At 45.6% G+C, this 21,154-nt stretch overlaps 1 protein-coding gene across 1 annotated transcript in view; it reads right to left on the minus strand.

The window, feature by feature from the left end:
* Nucleotides 1-21,154, minus strand: part of GATB (glutamyl-tRNA amidotransferase subunit B) — a 561,352-nt gene that overhangs the window by 326,954 nt on the left and 213,244 nt on the right. The window contains exon 3 of the mRNA XM_078676924.1: nucleotides 19,902-20,015. Coding sequence (XP_078533050.1) covers nucleotides 19,902-20,015 — 114 coding nt within the window. The remainder of the gene's footprint in view (nucleotides 1-19,901; nucleotides 20,016-21,154) is intronic.

The raw sequence follows: 21,154 nt of genomic DNA on the forward strand, positions 1-21,154 counted from the left end.
CTCCTTAACAATAGAATGTCAGTGTTTAGCCTAAGCTATGACGCAAGCCAATGGGAAGAGGGTGCTGGGCTTCAAGTCCCCTTCCTCAACCGTATTGATTTCAAGAAGCTCTCGAATGGCGAGAGCAGCGCACGCGTGCTGCTATCGCCAGCCGAGACCTAAAATTACCCTACTGGAGACAACAGAGCAATTAAGACAGAACGGTAAAGAAAGGCTGTTGTTCCACTCAGGCTGCCTGATGATCTACCACTCACAAGAAACCCCTTACGCTGGGAATTGAAGCAACCAAGAAAGAGGCAATAACATCGAGGATCTACTACAGCATGGCGCAAATAAAATGTAAGGGGGAGCCAGACAGACTTACCAAATGGAAATCTGAGCGGCTAGTACCAGCTCTCACTGAGACCATTTATATGCCACTTTTGTACAAAACACCCACATGAGACAAATCTACAGACTGTAACCACCAAAATAGCCCTGATGATGCCAAACCTTTCTATTATAACTGATAAGGTCAGGGGCTAAACAGATCATTAATGAAGCAAAAATTGATTCTACCAAGTTGCGCTGTTGTGTAACAATAAAGAGAGCATTCAGAAAACGTATTTACTTCAGAAAGACTCAAAACACCTTAACTCCAAAGATTTCCAGTGGCAATACTTCTCTACAGTGGGGAGAAAATTAGGAATTGGAGGTGGAACAGCTGAATTGGACAAGGCAGGCAGACAGATGGTGGTGAATTGCCCGCTGAGTGGGCAGGATGCCCTAACAATAGCTTACATTTATAGCCCTAACCAGAACAAGAAGCAATTTCTTAGCCGGACAATACAAAGACTAAGAACATGAGCTGCAGAAACCATCATAATAGGAGGGGACTTGAATATGGTTATGAATGTGGAAGTAGATAGAATTAAGTTTAGAACAGATTTTCAGCAAAAGGCAAGACCCAAATGGAGGAGTTTGGGGCTCAGATGTTTGGAAAGCTAGACAATCACTGGGTCCTGAGTGTACTTGGCAGTCCACAAGAGCTATGCTCATATGAAGAATATTCTCATAGATAAATGATTACTCCCTAAAAGGCAGGAAATGTGCTAAGTACCCAAAAGCTTGCAAGAAGTGGGAGGATGGCGGTGGCGCCTCATTGACTCACTGCTAATAGACCCAGTTGTCCAAACTGGGGAAAAAGTTGATGAGGGCCATTTATGTACAATAGAAGGAGACAAAGCCGAGTGCTGCCACACATTTTATGAAACATTATATACAAAAGAAACACCATAGGCCCAATAACGTAAAGAGTACATAGTTGAAACATGCCTACTTAAGATCTCAGCTACAAAAATGAGTAAAGTTAGAAAAGCCAATCGCAAAGAAAGACATCTTAAAGGCGATCTTTAGCCTTCCCCACTGTATGAACCTGGCCCAGATGGGTTCATAGCTGCTTTTATAAAACCCTCAGCACTTCATTGCTATGCATTCACCTTAAACTCTTCCAGTAGGCACAACAAGAAAAGAAGGTAACAGCGCTGGTGTGAGAATCAATCATATCCCTTATTCCCAAACCAGACAATTGTACCTCAGTGGGGATAGAGGTTCCAGAAAGTGGTGCCCTTTCTCCTCAATCCTGTTTGTGCTTACCCTCAAGCCACTGGCCCAAATGATCTGAGCTAATAAATTAACCAAAGGAATACGATTTGGTTGGACGAATACAAGCTCACAATGTTCGTCAACAACATCTTACTTTCCTTTACAGACTTCCCTCCCCACCTCATGCTCGAACAAAAGAGTACCAGCAAGTGTCAGAGTTTAAAAATAATATACGCAAAACAGAAATGTAATATATTTCGGCCCCGAAAGCTCAGTTCCAGGCACTAGAAAAATATGACTTCATTCTGGTGGATGGCAACTTCTATCAGATATCTGGGGCTTTAGAGGGCAATGAAAACAGACTTTGGGATTTGGAAATATAAGACGTTGTCCTGGTAGTGCAAATAGCCGCCCTTAAAATGGTAATCCTACCAAGAATCTTCTACCTATTTCATACAGTGGCATTACTATACCCGGAAATTAATTACATAATAGAGTTACAAACCCACTATGCAGATTTTATATGCCAGAGAAAGAAGGAGGGAATCTACAGAAAACAATGCATGGTTGGGACAAGATGTGGGATGAGAATACGCCGTTACTCAAGTATACTATGCAAAACACTTACGAAAACTTATCAACCGGACAAGAAAAAAAAGTGATAAAGGGTGGAGCATGATTTATCATCCTCTGGCAGATGGACCACTGTGGGTGTTGCCCAAGAGTCCTAAGAAGCAAAGAGGCTCAAAGTAATACATATCCCCGACCAGTAGGTGAATAAAGGGTTGAAGGTTCCAAGATGCATCTCTGGAAGACACACATTCTTTACTCAGCTATAATGAGAAGTAATTCCAGAAATAAAGAATGCACTTCCTTCACAAAGAATTAAATAAAACTTTGCAAATAATATAAATAAAGCCGTTCAGCAGCAAATGTCTAAACATTTTACTAGCAGTTTCAAAACTCTATTTTAGTTTAACCCATTACATTTTAAGCCTAAACTCTATGTTTTTCATACTCATTATCTGTGGGCAGTTCTACATTCTTGTTGCAATAGGGTTATATCTTTACTTTCTTACAAATATATTTTAGGATTTTATTAGATATGTTGTTTTTGTAATTTTCCATACATTTATGTTGCAAATTTATGTCAAAGGTGATTATAATATTCATTCCTAGTGTACCGTCCCTCCACGATGGCGCCAGATGCAGTAGTGTTCCAACTATCTCTCGTTTCCATTTCATAAGACCAGCTACCATGCAGTTGCCTCACTACACCAGGTCTGCCCCCAACACTCTTACACACATTGCGCCTAGTTACGCCCTGGACTCCGATCGCCATCCTCGTGCTCCTAGTTTAAGTACAGACCCCCGATTTTACAGGCCTGAGCCGGCATCCTAAGATGACACCACACAACTGCACTCTCCCCCACTGATGTTCTACTTCGCTATCTATGATGTAGTCCATACTGCCAGGCATCCCAGCCATCGAAACAGGATTGTCGACACTATTGTTCTGCAACCCTCACAATTGTATGTTATACTGGGCTGTTGATAGTGCTGTTGCTGTTAAATAACTGTAAAAAAAAAAAGTCATTTCAATATGGAGGACTTTCAACTTATTACCCATATGTGGCTTGAAAGGTATGTCTTAACACAATAACTAAGACCAACAATTTCAAAGCGGTGCAGAGAATAGAAATCACTTCCTATTCAAGAATTAAACATGGCAGTTATGAACGAATAGGTCCGACAACGCTTGCAATGAATTATTCACTTAAAAGTACCATCTCATTTAAAATGCAGCTAAGACTCCATACCATCCCCTGCATGTTAATTACAAGAGCTTGTTACTGAGACCTCGAATCTGCTGGTGCTCTCGAGCAAGACATCCCATGAAAAAAGAACCGAGCAAGTAAGGGGAGAATATCCTCGCTATTTCCAAGGTGCACCACTCAGACACCCAGTGAGATCCGCATGAACACAATTTACACAAAAAAGCTGATTTTCTTAATTGCTTGCTGGAGCTTGTCAAAATAAGACACCTTCCGAGGTTTCAATCCATGCTAAAAATAATGGAACCAGCTGGCATTTCCTCAAACCTTCCTAATTAGAGAGATATTTTACCCCCTCCGAAGAGAAGTGACATGGCAGACAAGGCCTCCCATTTCCTCGAAGTCTGGCAATGAAAATACCCCGAAGCAGGATTTTCCCAATTAGCTCATTAGACAGAAATGCACATTTCATTTCAATCCAGAGGGCTCCAGGCAAGCATGGCTTCTTATTAGGCAGATCAGCTGGTTCTCACTGTTGGTCTCCAAGATGCCTCCTGATGTAAAGAGCATGACTGGACATGGCATTAACTAAGCATGACCAGAAGCAGAACAGCACACTTAATTTAGCCAGTTGCCGAAAAGATGCTGCACAACAAAAACAATCATTGGCGACGCCAAACGGTTTGGGTTTAGTGTGATAACTCATGCAGCATAAAAGCATTAAAGCCAAATAACCAAAAGGCATAACAGATGGCATTACAGGCTCTACTACCTTTGATACAGTTCTGTTTGTGTTCCTATGTCAAATAAATATCAGGTGGCAAGGGATCCTTCCTTGATTTCTATGACAGAAAAAGAAAGGAAGGACTGTAATTAAGACAGTCTTGCAACCTGGCCTTTTTTGACACTGAAACAAAAAGAGGGTCATAGTGAAGGCAAGGGAGCCTTCGGTACAGTCCACCCTTTATTTAGAGCAAAAGGAAGAAATCCACCTGGTCCCGTTGGCACTTACAAGAAGCCGCTGGGAGGCGCTTGTCGGAAGGGGCAATAAGAGGGAGTTATGAAGGGGGTAACGTGTCCACAAGAGATGGGGCACAATGGAGATATGGGAGGATGCTGGGCAATGGGAACAAACAGCTGATAGGCTTGCAGTGGAGTTGGGGCACTGTTTAGAGTGGGGGTGCTGGCCAGCGGTGATCCCCTACTAACAGTCAATTATATGTTGCTTTCTGAGTGAGAGGGACGTCCTCACCTTGTCTCTAATTGCCTTATGAAATTTTTTTTAAAGTATATTCGGTGGCCCTTTTAGCAGATGTGAATACTAATTAAATGACTTCTTGATTGTGTGAAATCAGCACAAACCACAGCTGGAAAGCCATCTCAAAGGCTTACCGAAATGAGAATAGGTTCATAATCATTTATTGCAATTTGCGGTATGAATGCCACTCTCAAATATAGATGTTAATGGAAATAGTCAAAAACACAAGTGCCCAGTGAGAGCCCTTGATGCACAGCACAAAATCGCTCAGAACTCCTCTGGATCCCTACACTCTCCCACAGCTCTGTACTAAAACCCTGGTCAGGGGCGGCTCTAGGCTCATGGCGGCCCTGGGCAGGGAGCGTAGCTAGGGGGCCCGGGAAGAGGGGGTCCGGGCGGCGCAGAGCCCCCCGGAGCTCAGGAAGGTGTTTAAATAAAACGTCCAGAAAAGGCGTTAGATGATCAGTACCTGTGGCTGCTCCTACCCTTCCAAATTTGTCTCAGAACGATAAAATTTAGGAGGAGGAGGGTATTGTGACACACGACGTGAGGGATTGGCACAGACGGCTGCAGTGCCAGGGCAGGGGCCCCGGACCCACAGCCCCTCCACAGAGAAAGAATAGGTGGCTCTTTGCCCGGAAACATTAATATCAATACCATATGAAATATGATGTCTTACCTAGTGCATCAGCAGTACTCTGGCCAGAGGAACCTTCATCTTTAGGTTTCCCTTGGGTGATAAAGTTCAGGATTGCTCCTTCCTGTGACGTTACGAAAGCCTGCTGAGCCGCCTTTCTCTTTCATTTCTAATAACCAGATTTGTGTACTCGAATTCTCTTCATTTTGCTTGCAATGGGTACGCGATTGTTGTGCACCCCTATCCCACCAGATATTAACTATGACTATTGCGCTAACACTAGTACTTTATAAAAACTATAGATAAACTTGTAAGACGACTCGCCCGCCGGGAGAGGAAAAGGTTATAGTCGCTTTCGCACAAGAGTAACAGGGAATAAGAGGATGGCGGTGGCCGTGGCTTATATACGCCTGCACCAGCGGGCCAGCAGTGGGTAGGGAAAAAAAGAAGCCAATCAGGAACCAGGAGGAACGCAGGTGCGGAGGCCAGTGAAGAGGGGGGTTCAGGGTGTTTGGAAGTGGAACAGAGCCGGAGGCCGCCAAATCCCTGCCAGGGGCCGCCACGCAAATATGTATCCATCCTCAGAGGATTATTATATTAAGGATATATATTGGCATGGCGGCCCCTGGGGTTTGGCGGCCCTGTGCAGGTGCACAGCTTGCACATGCCTAAGGTCGCCCCTGCCCCGGTCACTCAGTACATGCCCCCTATAATACCCAACACGGTTAGGAACTCTAGTCCAGATAATACTCAGGCTCTCTCAATGTGTGGATCTTGGCAATTCACATCCACACACTAAAACTTCTTTCCTGTTAATACCCCTGACTTAAAGAGAGTTATTTGAGTAACACATTTATTTATTCATGTGTCTGTTCTTGACAACAGAGACTCATTCAGAGGCTAAATTGTGACCTCGTGATTAACTGATGTCATACTTTCAAGTCCCAGACACTGCAGGCAGCAGATGCATGTATGTGGTGTTGGTACAGTGTGTACCTAGCCACAAGGCAGCGGGGTGCGGCACAGGGTCATAGGCAAGCATACAATAAGCGAGTGGTAAGTGAGGAAGATGGTTTGTGGATTATTGTAGTATGCAACACCAAAAACTTTAATATGCCCATCATAAACATTGGGGGATCAGCTGGAATTCTAAATGGTCCATATGGGAAGCTCCAGTAAAAGCATAACATATGCAAATTAAAACCCTGGGCAGCAATACATATAATAAACATTGTACATATCATGCACAGAAAAAAATATACTCACAAGGAACATTGAGCACCATTTAAAAGCAATGCTTTAATTAGCTGTACAATGGGATGAAGGTATTCAAAATACGTCCATTCTGGTTGACGTCTGGTAAATCCCAAGCGTCAACACTCAGCTTTTTAAATGATGACAAGGGGACTTGAGGAATAAAGTTATTATGAGTACTCCTTAGTCATTTTTAGAACACCACTTTCTTACCTTATTGTTTCATTGCGCTGCACTTTTTCACTCCTTTTTGCCTATATCTCTTTGATCCTCTCACCTTCTCAAGTGAGTCTCTGGACGATAGCAAGGACTATGTAGGGTGACCAGTTAGCCCGCAGTCCTATTTGGTGTCAAGGTTTTTTCCGATCAATTCTCAGGATCGGTTTTCCTTGACTAAGATTGTACCAAAACCCAGATGATGAATGACATTGGGTGATTGATGGGTCTTGGCAGCAGGATATCTCGCTCCCACTCGGAACACTGACACTCGAGTGCTTGCTCCGTTCAGCTGACTCACTTCTCTTTCACTTCCTTGTATAGACCCAGGGTGTTCTGTAGTTGACTGAGATTCAAAATACTGAGCCATTCAGTCATTAGCGGCTGGCAGGGAATGGAGGTAGAGGGGTTGGGGGAAGGAGGGTAGCGGGGTGGGAACATCATTTCTATTAAAAACACTTACCTCTTCCGCCCGCCTTCTCTCCTCACTTCCCCGGAGTCCTGGAACCAGGAAGCACCCACGCTCCCCATAGCTAATCACTACACTGCAATGCAGCATTGTGATTGGCTCCCCTAAACCAATCATAATGCCACAATGCAGCGTTGTGATTGGTCTGAGCGCCGTCGATAGGTGATCAGATAGGGACTGGGGACCTGGGCATGTTACCCACCAGGCTGTGTGAATGCAGCCTGGTGGGAACTTTGCTGAGTACACATGACAATTTGGCCGGTCACAGACTTAGCACAAACCACTCCTCCCCCTGTGCCTTCATCCCCTCCCTAACCCAGCCTCAAACCTGCACAAAATAAAATGATAATAACTATGTTATTATCATTTTATTTTTTCTGCTCGAAGAGCAGTTGGGCGACGCTCCTTTGCCTTAGCGGAGGAGCCACCTCTGCATTCAGTAGTGACCTTCAGTATATCTGCCAGACTATGTCCCAACAAATTTGTGCTAGACTACATCCTCCAAATATACAATAGAATGTATTCATTATAGTTGTGTAGTTATGTTTGTCTCACTACCTGCATCAACAGGCACACCAGGCCATCTTTTTTCACCCGTAGGAAATTAGACTAACATTTTAGAGTGTTAGTGGTCAACAAAATACTGTATGTTTTTAAACGAACAGACTTTGCAAGATGCTACACCTTGAATGGATAATGTTCTATAGCTCGTTTTCATCTTGCTTTTAGAATACCTTGGCTTTAGACAATGCTAAGATATATTGGAAAGGACTGCGAGGTTGAGTGAATGAGAACTAATCTAGATTTGGAAACCTTTCTGCAAACGCCAGTAGGTTCGGAATGGCCGCCATAAGAATTTAATATGTCTTTAGTTTTTAGATCAGCCGTTAGCCAAGACCTTTAGATTTTACTAAATTGTATATAATATATTTACATACCAGGGGTTTCAGGCACCACTTTTCATCTATTGGTCTGTTATTCAAATTCTGCTTCTGCCCACTACAGCATAAAGCAAGGGGCAGTGGGTCACCCTTCTTGAGCCACTGGTTATCTTCACTTTGAGTGGCTGCATCTTGCTCTCTCACAAGGAGCACAACCACGCACAAGCTACTTGCCTACAGTGCCAATGTTTTTATTTTGACTTTATAATTACTTTAGACTTGCCTTTATGTTTTAGAGTCTGATGTGACAGCAGGACACTTCTGATGCACAATCAATCTTTATCAGATCCCATCTATTGCCAATATTGTTGTAACTTCTTTTTGGAGTGTTTTGCTTTTCCTACTGCTGCTATTTCACATCATATCAGATTGAATCCATTTTACACTGGTCAGTTTTAAATTATCCTTTTTTTAGTTTTTTTTCTCTCCTTTCTTTCCGCCTCTCTTTCTTTCTCATTCTTTCTTTCTCATTCCTTCTTTCTATTTCCTTCTTTCATCCTTTTCCTTCTTTCATTGTCCTTTCATTCTTTCTTTCTTGCCTTTCTCTTTCTGCCTTTTTGCATCTCTTTCCTCTTCTTTCTTTCCGTTTTGCCTTTTCATGCCTTCTTTCCTATTTTACTCTGTTTCTCTTTCCTTTGCTCTTTCTTTCTTTCCCTTTTTTTCCTTCTCCCTTTCCTTATTTCGTTCTTTCTTTCCTTCTCCCTCTTTCTATTGCTTTTTCTTGCATTCGTTCCTTCTCTTTCCTTTTCATTCTTTCTCTTCATCATTCCTTCTTTCTTTATCCTGCTTCCTTTCTTTCTCTTTCCGTCATTTTTGACTTCTCTTTCCTTCTTTCTTTCTTCTTATCTATGACCAAGACTAATATGACGTGATTCAAAACAATATGGAAGACGAACCTGGGACAGGAACTAGAGGGCTGGGAAAGACCCTTCCAGTGCACCCACAGGGTTGAAAGGGATGCTAGATTTAAATATACTCAATTTTATTTATCTTCACAGGACATACCACACTCCCAAATGGATCAATATGATCTACTGCTCCACAATGGTAGCCTAGACAAGATGCAGACTCAAGCATGCCCTTTTTCCATATGGTACGGAAATGTTCTGTAACAATCCAATTATGGAAGGGAGTAACTGTACACCTCATAAGGACATTAGCAAAGGAAGGACTTTGCACCCCAAAATGCTGCTTGTTAGGAATTTTTCCATGTCAGAAGAACAAAAAGACTGGTAATTACTTTGTGGACCTGTCATTCTTAATAGCAAAGAGGGCAACTGCTATGGAGGGGATCCCTGCGGAGGGTCCCACCTAGAACAGATGGCGGTAGATGCTAGAGAAATAGACCAAGCCAGACGGCTAGAGAGGAGAAGCATGGTCTGCGTAGGACGCGGTTAGCACACGTTTCGGACGAGGTGTTATTTTCCTTTGTATCAGAGAGAGAAGAGATCTGGGAATGGAAGAGGAATAGACTTTTGAGGGTAGGACAGACGAATTGGTAGGTAAAGAGCATTACCTGGTATGTGTAAGGTCACTACTGATCCCTTTCCTAATGCCACTGCACAAGCTAATGTCTGAGCGGAGTCCCTCGTCGATATACCCAGGCATGCCAAATAAAGAAGAAAAACGCATGTCCCTTGTGACAGTCTAGTGTTTCGCGGGTCTCGGCCGAGACCCGGAAACACTCCCATCAATTGTATCACCTTCTGGCCAGGCGTGGCCAGAAGCCTATAAATAAAAGGACGGAGGTCGCTCGTGGCTTCCGGTCCGACCAAGTATCTAACAAGTGTGGTCTCAGTTATTTGTGTGCCTGTGGCCGCTTACCGGTATGCCCCATGTGTGGTAATTCCTGCTCCCTTACACTGGCGACGAGGGTGGTGAAGCCCGCGGAAGAACCCTGGCTGCGGAGCAGGACGGTCCTGGCGGTGACGGAGTGGCCCCGAGGTCCACGTGCAGTCCGTCGTGGTGGTGGCGAAGCGGGAAGAGGACTGGTGCTGATGGTTAGCCACGCGCCGGTAAGCAGCGTGTGTGGAGCTGCGTGGTGACCGGCGTGTGGAGGTGTCTCTGCGGGTGAGTCGCGGCGTCGCTCGGCTGTGCGGCGTGAAGGCCCGGCCGCTACCCGATGGAGTGCGCGCATGCGCAGTAGACCGAGGCCTGCCCCAGCGTCAGAGAGGCGCGAAGAAGCCTCGGTCTGAACGAAGGGGAAGTAGTCGGCGGGGAGCGCTGGATCTCCCCGTGCCGGGGGAGCGACGCCTGAGTGCTGGTGTGTGGGCCGTGGCCGTCAGTCTCGGGCCCAAACAAGCCTTGGTACCTGCAATCAAAAAAGAAAAAAAGAAAAAAAACGAAACACCAGTACGGTAAAGCAATTAAGAAGGGGACAGTAATAAATGAAAAAGGAAGGGACTACTAACACGGACTATAAACTTCAGTGTACCACCCAGAGAGGCAAACACCGCACGTGCAGCATCAAAGGAAAGTGGCTGCTTCGCCATCAAAGCAATCCCATTTCACGCACAGGCTCAGCACGTGGAGTATAGAAATCAGTTCAGGCGGTCACAAACATGTCAGTGGTGCAAGATGCGGCAACGGCGGGAGGGGCCCAACAGGTAGCAGCCCCAGCGCAAGGAGCAGGGGCGGCAGGACAACAGGTAGTGGGCACAGTGATCCAACAGTCGCCGCACTCCCAGATCAATCCAATCCCTCCGTTCAGCGCGCTGGCTGACTCAGGCACGGCGGCGCCACGCTGGGCGGTGTGGTTAAGCTGCTTGAACAACTATTTCACAGCAACGAGGGAAAAAGACAATGAGGTGAAAAGGTCCTTGCTACTGCACTTTGGCGGCGATGAGCTCTACAAGTTGTTCTTAGATCTGCCAAACACGGGAGCAGCAACAGACTATAATGCCGCAGTACAAGCGCTAAATGCACACTTCGACCCACAGCTGAATCCCCACTATGAAAGGTTCAAGTTCAGACAATCCCGGCAAAGGGAGGGATAAACGATGGATGCTTTTCATGCACGACTGAGGGAGCTGATAAGCACATGCCCGGATGGACATCTGTGAGGAGGGCAGTATGCCTCCATCTATGAGGGAAGCAATGCTTGTTACCATTTTAAAACCGGGGAAACCTCCCAAAGCATGCAGTTCCCATAGACCACTATCCCTGCTAAATGTCGATGCCAAATTGTTCGCTAAGGTACTAGCTACGCGCCTGGCACTACTGGTGCCGGCGCTGGTGGCACCAGAACAGGCTGGATTCGTCCCTGATAGAAACCTAACGTACAATATTCGAACAGTGCTAGGCGCCATGCAACACGTACGTCAACACAATAAAGCGTTAGCAATTTTTCTAGACATGGAGAAAGCCTTTGACTCTGTGGAGTGTCCATTCATGCTCAGGGTTTTACGGAAGCTAAGGCTAGGTGAACCTTTCCTACAGATGTTGGGGGCTTTGTATTACAAACCCACAGCGAGACTGAGAATGGGGGACAAGGTCACAGATGCCTTCGAAATAGGTAGGGGAACTAGGCAAGGGTGCCCCCTCTCACCCCTTCTCTATGCACTGGTCGTGGAACCTCTGGCATGTGCAAGCAGGGAATACCATAGACTGGAGGGTATCAGCTTTCCAACGTAATAATTGGAATCTCCATGTACGCTGATGACACACTGTTGTATGTTCGTGACCCGGAAAATAACCTTTCTTCAGTCTTAAGAGAAGTAGTCCGATTTGGGGCCCCCTCAGGGCTGAAAGTAAATTGGACGAAATCGGTTGCGTTCCCATTGACACCTGTAACCCTACCGTTTGAGATGGAATACCCATTGCAGTGGTCTACCGACTCGGTACGGTACCCAGGGATACAACTTCACACGGATCCAGATGTTTTGGTAAGGGAAAATTATGGGGTAGCATAAACAAAGCTGGTAGAGGATGTTGAAGTGTGGTGCAAGCTCCCATTGTCCCTTATGGGCAGGATAGCCATTATGAAGATGGTCGTCTTGCCAAGATTCCTCTTCCTATTTAATAACATCCCTGTGGTGCTATCCAAGGCCTTTTTTAAACAGCTGACCCAGGTGCTCCTCAGGTTGGCCTGGGGAGGCGGGCAACCCAGAGTTCGCTGGACGTCATTGATGCTTCCCTATGAAATGGAGGGACTGGGCGCGCCGGACATGGAAAGATACTATAGGGTGGCGCAAGCAGCTCACCTGCATACCTGGATACATGGAGACCACGATATCCCCCATGTAATCCTTGAGCGGTTGTTCACGGACCCCTCCCCCCTACCGGCCACTGTTTGCTTCCCAGTAGACCGTAGTATTGGTAGTCTAGATTCAATCAAGGCTACGAACCATGCTTGGCACGCGTTGGTACAGGCGCAGGGCTGTGAACTACTGTATTCCCCACTTATGCAGATAGACTGGGCGGTATGGCTGGCGCCGCTGAAAGAGAAAGGAGTCACGAGAGCATTGCATGACCTGGGAATCACGAAGATGGAAGACCTGTTCATAGACGGGGTGGTTAAAACCTGGGAGCAGATCCCCCCCTTGCAGCCAGAGGCCTCACTTCTATTACGTTTCCAGTTCCACAGGGTTCGTAGAGCGTTGCTAGACCTTTTAGGTCCGGACATGGCGGAGCCGCCGGATGTTCCAGAATTTACGTACGTGATTAAGTCTACGTCATCTCGCAAACTAGTTACCAATCTCAATAAACTGGGACCCCGACATACGCAGTTTCAATACTCCAAGGCTAGGACAGACTGGCAGAATGATCTGCAAATACAAATTACTGGCGAGATGTGGAAATATTGCTGTACTAGCACTAGGAAACTATCTCTCAATGGTAGACACAGTTTAGTACATTTTAAATGTCTGCAATGTGTTTGCTACACTCCAGAGAGACTACATAGATACGGGCTTAGACAATCAGCTGAGTGTGAACGTTGTCATGTGCAAGCTGCAGATTTTATCCATATGGCATGGAACTGTCCTGGAGTCAACAAGTTCTGGGAGGAGATTTTCTCAGAGCTCAGTTTACTATTGGAAACGGAGATGCCTGCCGACCCGGCGCTGACTCTCCTGGGATACTGCAGGCCACTGCCGGTTGCACAACGGCGATTGGCGGATATGGCTTTGTTGATGGCCAGGAGGGGGGTAGCTACTTGTTGGATGAGGGGTCCACTGCCAACCAAGACAAGATGGGCTAGAGACATGTTGTATTGTTGCACTCAGTCGGAAATATACAGTGAATTGCTTCCACCCAAGAGTCGGCCTAAAAATTTCTGGGGTCTGTATCTGACGCATGCACGATCTGGGGAAGAGGAGGAGATAGCACAGACTGAAGCGATTAATCCACTTGAAACTCATGAGGAACTTGCTGAGTCCGATTAATGGGAGTACTTACCACACGAAGAGAAGGTACTGAGTACTGTGGAAATGGGAGGGATGTTGTCCCAATGGGGGGGGTAGAGACTGGTGATGCTTAACTGCCCTACGTACTTGGTGAGGGACATAACGGAGGAGAACGCTAATCAGCACCCCATACATGACAGTGTGGAGTAGGGCCAGGACACGGGACATCTCGCCCTCCTAATGTAAAAGGGGGGATTGCGGATGGCAGCTACTGGGTAATTAACTTGGGAGTGCAACGGTTGGCGAGTTGTGGGGGGGGTTGTTGGGGTAGGACTTTAGGATTGTATTGCGTAAGGTTATGTTCGCTGATACACGGCTTACTGGGCCTGGCATGAAACTTGCAAGTGTGTGGAAATACGCTTTTATCTGGGGTGCTTGTGACTCATATAATTGCAAGTACAGACTGTGCCACTGGAGTTCACTGTCTTATATCATAACCAATTGCCGCCGGGCCCCCGGGATGTCGGCTACAGGGCTGTGTATAATGCACTCGCACAATGCAGATGGACTGTCGAACACACGCTGCCGGCCTCAGGGTTGTAGGCAACACGCTGTGTATAATACTCTGTAAGTGAATAAAGGTTTTTGGAAAAAAAAAAAAAACATTCAAAAAGAAAAAGGTAAAATAAAAAATACCAAGATAAAAAAAAAAAAAGCACATGCCCGGATGACGATCAAGAAAAGGAGGTAACCGCACAGCTGATTCAGGGGTGCAAGAACAAACATCTAAGGACACTAATTTTGAGACAGCCCCGCATAACGCTGGACGAAATACTAATGCTGGCCAGGTCACACGAGTTGTCAGATGCGCGAGCCACAGCAATGGAATCAGCCATCAACCCGTCAACGAACACGGAAGTGACGGTGAAGACAGAGAGGGTAGACGCTGTGCGGAGCAGTAGCCGCGGAGGTAGAGGAAGGTGGCCGACCAGGACACAGCGGCGTGCGCAATGTGGCTCCTGCGGGTATGAACACAACCGAGACAGCTGCCCTGCACGTGGCGGCTAGACGTGTGACAAATGCGGGGGAACTAATCATTTTGCCAGCGTATGCAGAGGTGGTACGAGAGGAAACGCACGAGGACATGGATCAGCGGGGAGGAAAACACCCACCAAAGCGGTGCGGCAGCTGGTCCTAGAAGACACACGGGATACCTACCCGTCGAGAGGGAACAGGACACCATCCCGCCACCCACAAAGGTTGGATGACTCGTCGACTGAAGATGAGGAAGAGTGCTATTATGTCTCCTTTGTAAGTGAACTCAAAAGGCGGCGAAGACCACAGCCGAAGTGTCAGATCCAAACCGATGGATCGCCAGTCACAGGAGTCATAGACACTGGAGCTACGATCAATGTAATGGGGATTCAGTATTATAAGGCGCTACGACCAAGACCTCAACTGGTGCCATCAAAGGCTCGCATCCTCACCTATGGCAGCAAGACACCATTACCCCTGAGAGGGAAGATGACGGTGCAAGTGAAAGCCGAAGATCAAGAGCGGACGACCACTTTTCACGTGATTGACAAAGAAGCAGACTTGCTAGTCGGCAGTCACACGGCGGAGGACCTCAAGTTAATTGCGTTTGCAAATGCGGTCAAAGCACTACACACAGAGGAGATCCTTCAACTGTTCCCGTCGTTATTTCAAGGTTTAGGTACTATTAGGAGGCCACCTGTCAAGCTACATATTGACAAGGCAATACAACCGATTGCTTTAAGACATCGGAGAATACCATTTCATCTTCGGTCGGCGGTTGAACAAGAACTAATCAAACTGGAAGAGCAAGGGGTAATAGAAAAAGTGACAGGACTGACACCGTGGGTGTCACCGATGGTGATTGCTGAAAAGCCTCGGCAGCCTGGCAAGATTCGAATATGCATTGACATGAGGATGCCCAATAAAGCAATCAAGAGGGAGAGGCATCTCACGCCCACGGTGGATGACATACTAACAGACTTAAATGGAGCACAATGGTTCTCCAAGTTAGACTTAAACGCTGGCTACCATCAATTGAAATTAGCGGAAGAGAGCCGGTACATCACGACGTTTTCAACGCATTTAGGCCTGAGGAGGTATAAAAGACTCAATTTTGGCATCACGTCTGCGGCCGAAATCTTTCAGAACACTATCAAAGAGCTTCTGTCAGGACTGAGTGGGGTGTTAAATGTCAGCGATGACATACTCATCCACGCCAAAACCAGCGAAGAACACCACAGGAGACTGAAAGCTACACTCAGGAGGTTGGCGGAGTTTGGTGTCACGCTGCATAAAGAGAAGTGTCAGTTTTTTCAAACAGTCTATTGAGTTCTTTGGATACGTATTCGGCTCAGAGGGAGTCAAGGTTGATCCACGGAAGTCAACCGCCATCAAGAGTGCTCCAGCCCCGACCACCGCATCGGAGGTGAGAAGTTTTATGGGCATGGCACAATATTGTGCCCGGTTCATCCCGCAGCTCGCCACCATAGCTGAACCGCTGCGGAACCTGACCAAAAAGGAGAACCCATGGTGGTGGTCCCGGGCAGAAGCGGAGGCCTTTGACAAAATAAAAGCAGCACTGCTGGACAGCACAACGATGGCTTATTTTGACACGTCAAGACAGACGGAAATACTAGTGGACGCCAGTCCGGTGGGGCTAGGTGCATTGCTGACACAAGAATCGGAGCCTGGAGTATGGGTTCCCCTGGCGTTCGCAAGCGGATGAAAGCCAGAATGCGGGAAAAGGTGTGGTTCCCTCACATGGATGAAAAGGTGGACATGCTGGTAAAGAACTGCCGAGCCTGCCAGTTAACCAGTCTTCCGGAGACACCTGCCTCCATCATCACGGAAGAGCCATCCCCAGCACCCTGGACCTGGGTCAGCTTAGACTTTGGGAGCTTTCCAGATGGAAGGGTGACCGTAGTACTGGTAGACAGTTACACGAAGTACCCAGTAGTTGAAGTTGCACCATCCACCAGCTTTGCAAACGTCCAGCTGATCCTCAGCAAAATAATCGCGATGTATGGTATCCCCCAGGTGATGAAAACGGACAATGGGCCCCCGTTTCAGGGACACGAATTCAAAGAATTCCTGCAAGGATTAGGGATAAAACACCGACGAATCATGCCCCAATGGCCCCAAGCAAACGGAAAGGCGGAAAGATTTATGAGGATTGTCAATAAAACCCTGAGGATCGCATTAGTAGAGGGGGCAGACCCAGAGGCAGCGCTGCAACTCTTTCTGAGGGAGTACAGAAGCACCCCCCACAGTACCACTCAAAGATCCCCCTGGTCGTTGATGTTTGCAGGGCCCAGGCGTGACCTGCTACCAACAGCAGAACACTGGATGCCTGAACCATACACACCGGCTGCCACCCAAGAGAGGAGGAGAAGAACGAATGAGAAGGCAAGCCACAAGAGGCGGGCGCGAGACATAGTGTTAGTCCCAGGTGACGCAGTGCTGGTGAGAACACGCAGGCCGGGAGGAAAGTTCCGGACTCCATATGAAGTTGAACCATGGACAATCAAGACGACCAAAGGTACGGCTGTAACAGCACAAAAGGATGGGGAAGACATGAGACCCAAGAGGCCGGCGACGGGCCCGTTGCTGAAATTGCTGGCCAATCCGACAATGGTGGTGAGTCCGCTGAGAATGATGACATTGCCAACACATCATCATCTCCAAGGAGAAGAGAACCCGAACCAATGCTCACCAGGGGGAGAAGCTTTCACAACCTTCGACCCATTCCCCGACCCAGTCGGATGCTGGCAGACTTTGCATGTTGACTTAATAAGACTGTTATGAAGGAAAGAAAAATAAATACCAACTTGGGAAGGGATGTGACAGTCTAGTGCTTCGCGGGTCTCGGCCGAGACCCGGAAACACTCCCACCAATTGTATCACCTTCTGGCCAGGCGTGGCCAGAAGCCTATAAATAAAAGGACAGAGGTCGCTCGTGGCTTCCGGTCCGACCAAGTATCTAACAAGTGTGGTCTCAGTTATTTTTGTGCCTGTGGCTGCTTACCGGTATGCCCCTGGTGTGGTAATTCCTGCTCCCCTACACCCCTCACGGCAGAGCAGCCACAAACGTTGTATGGTTGTCTTTGACCATTCAATTAGTACATAGAACATGTTATGATAAGAGCGGGCTGTACTACTTTCCCCTTCCTTTTTGTTTCAATTGGCCTGTGGCTCTGATGTGCTTGCTTCCATTTGCTACTACTGAAATAATGCACTGTGAATGCTGCACTGTCAAAGTTACAAACTACTAAAACAGATTAAAAAAGTATCTTCCCTACGAAAACGTCAAATAAAATCGCTATCAAGCAGCAACTGCCTCAAACCATGCGAGGACTGGAGGTAGAATACTAACTAACTAAAATTAACCTAGTCCTGCAATAGGTAAGACGTGCATTTTGCTGAATTTAAATCCAGGCTCATCGCCATCTGGTGGCTGAGTCATGTTACAACAAAACATAAACAAGCCAATTGCATTCCATCATCGAATGGAAGGAACTGTTCCACAGCAGTACTACTTTTTTTTTTATTTCAAGAAAATTTTATTGATGAGAATAATGGTAAGAACAATAAATATAAAATGCAATACAAGTGATACAATCGATGCAATAGAGATATGCAAAAAGGGCTAAAATTGATAGGTAAATCAAGATAATATAAATACATAATGAACAATAGCCTGTGATAGCTATAGAATTCATTCAAATAAAAAAAAAACCTCTACCAAGGCAATACAACATATGTATCACTTATCAAATGTGGAGAAGGGGATAGGGGAGGAAAAAGAAAGAAGAAGAGAGGAGAGAAGAGAACGAGTAAAGAGAGGATGAGTAGGAAAGGAAGACAGCGAGGAGAGAAGAGAAAAAAGAGCAATAAGAAGGATTCCCACAGGACTAACCCAGCCTAGAGACCAAACAGCAGACAACAATTAGACAGACATATCAAAAGGAAACTGAGGAACCAACCCTTTGGAAGACAATTCCATATAATCATCCAAAGCTTTCCAAACCCCACTAGAGATAGATGGAGAGAGGTGAGCTTGATCAACCGAAGTGTGTGCACTACGTAAAAAGGAGACCCAAGCCCACCACGTATGATAGGAAACCGATGAAAAGGATTTCCACTCCATAAGAATAACCTTCACCGCTACAGTCAGGAGAAGATCCAACAACTGTAACTCCAATGGATCTAAAGGGAGAGGAGTAGGGGCAGCCAGTGGGCCTAATAAAATTACGGGGAAGGAAAGTTGGAGCTCAATACCAAAGATAAGAGAGAGATGTTTCTGAATGAGGTTCCAAAAAGGTTGAAGTAAGGAAGAATGAAAAAACATATGAGGAAAGTCGCCTGCCATCAAGCCACAGCTCAAGCATAAGTTGTCCTCTTTAAGGTTAAGCGAGTGAAGACGCACAGGCGTCCAATGGAGGAGATTAATAGAAAAAAACTTAGATTGCATTAAAGAAGGTGCGATTTTATTACGAAGAGAGAATTTACCAATTGATTGCCAAATATCAGAGGAAATATGCTCTATAATGGCATGATCAAAATGATGTAACCATTTTTGATGAGCAACCGTCTGTTCGGGGAGTGCAGCAGAGGACAAAAATTTATAAATTTTGGAGGCAACGTGACCAGCTTTGATCCAAATATTAAAAAGTGAGATGGTAGAAGAGGTAGGATGAAGACGAACTTTAGCAATGGCCACCTTAATCTTGAGAAAAGTATAAAAATCAAGATTTGTACAGCAGTACTACTTTTGAAATAAAGTATTTTCGTTCGGATTCATGCTGCTGGGAAGAAAGGCGAAATGAACCTGAAATGTAATAAAACTCTGAATACACGCAAGTTAAGTGAAACTCGGATAACCGACTGTCTTCCACCACCAAACTAAACAGTTTAATGACAAAGTACGAGTTTTCAAAAGTATTAACGGATCACGATTGACTCAATTTTCTGGTGGGATTTAGAATAAAATACATAAAATGATTTTTGTCAGTAAAGTTTATAAATGGTTGTAGTGCGATTATGTTAGGACCGAAGCCACTATTACCATGGTTCACTCTCAGAGTCAATTCCTTTCAAAGGCAGGAAGTGAAGAACGAGTAGGCCCGATGGCTCCAACTTCAATTCAATTACACCAAACTATTATGAGCGTGACGTCAGTACTGTCAACAAGCAAGGTTAAGCTATTAAGTCAGCAAACACTGCGCGCTAAACACACTGGGGCCTTTTATTAGAAAGAATCATGGCGTGATGACTCATAGATGCTGAAAACATCAGAGTGGGAGAGAAAACAAACGAATGACACATGCCCAGCGAAAACACGTTTGTAAATGGCCCTGGTTCAGTGTGTCTCACAGGCGTATACGTACCGGCAGATCTGCATAGAAATAGTGCTTTCTGTCAAACAAGGACTTCTTGTTTATACTACAGTTCAGAGCCAGGCCTGTCATCACAGCTGCTTCCACGCACCGCCTGTTGAGGACCTACGAGGGAATAATGTATAATTTATATGCCGCAAACAATCCGTAGGCATGCAAAAATCTTCAAAGACAAGTACACTGCGTCATGAACATCATCATTATTGCATTGTCTGAGAACGCACCTATCAGAAAAATAAAAAGATTCATAAAACAAGTAGGAGTACAGGGAAACAAAATAATGGCCCCACAAATGAGAACTCTTGGCCCAACACAGAGTACAGAATAATGTTGAAAATCAGAAAAAAAAGTCCTAAAGCATCAATAGTGAAATGGACAGCATCTCTAACAGCATTCAGAAAAGCACTCAAGAAGGTCTAGGCTCACCCCCAAAACCAGGGGTTTCAGATATTCATTTTTAGCATATTAAATCATTAACACTGTAAAATCATCATTGTGTGAGCAAAAGTGTCACATTCTGACAAATCGGAAAACAAAGTTATAAAACCTCATATTAGCAACTATGCAATATCCCAGTGCTAAGGTCATCGGAAGATGGCAGGACAAAGTAGTTAAATGAACAACAGTTAACTATTATGAATGAATAAGGTACAGGGAGCTAGCAGAAGGGCCTTGAAATGTTACATTATTATGACCATGCTGAAATGTTTTCATTATGAACTACAAGAACAACGTCAATGGAAATAAACAAACATGACTCCGCTTCACCGTGTGCAGCAGAAATAATGAACAGTGAAATGTACAAGGGAAGACATCCATTTTGAACAGTATGGCGTATGGGCCTAAATTGAGCCCAACTTTACATAAGACAGAAAAATACACGCCTACATTTCATAGCAAAATAGTTTCAAAGGTATTAGCAGTGTGTCAGTATGTACCTGTGAAATCACGAATAAATCCGCATTCTACATGGTTAACAAACCAGAAAAAAATTAATGAAATGCATAAAAAGTCTAACAACCTTCTAGAGTGAGCAAGCAGCAGCTGCGAAAATAGGTTACATGTGCTGGGGATGAAGAGAGCATTTTCATCCCCTGAAACGATTTACCCCTTTTTCCATATGCAGGTAATGTTTTTTTTGCAAAGGTAGTATTGGCATAGCTTTGCGCTTTATCCAAATTTCTCTGCAACTTTCGTTCAGAGAGGACATTTAGGGAATGCAAGCCTGTTGATAAGAACTTAGA

The sequence above is a fragment of the Lissotriton helveticus genome, chromosome 2_1 (genome assembly GCF_964261635.1).
Source record: "Lissotriton helveticus chromosome 2_1, aLisHel1.1, whole genome shotgun sequence".
Classification (NCBI taxonomy): Eukaryota; Metazoa; Chordata; class Amphibia; order Caudata; family Salamandridae; genus Lissotriton; species Lissotriton helveticus.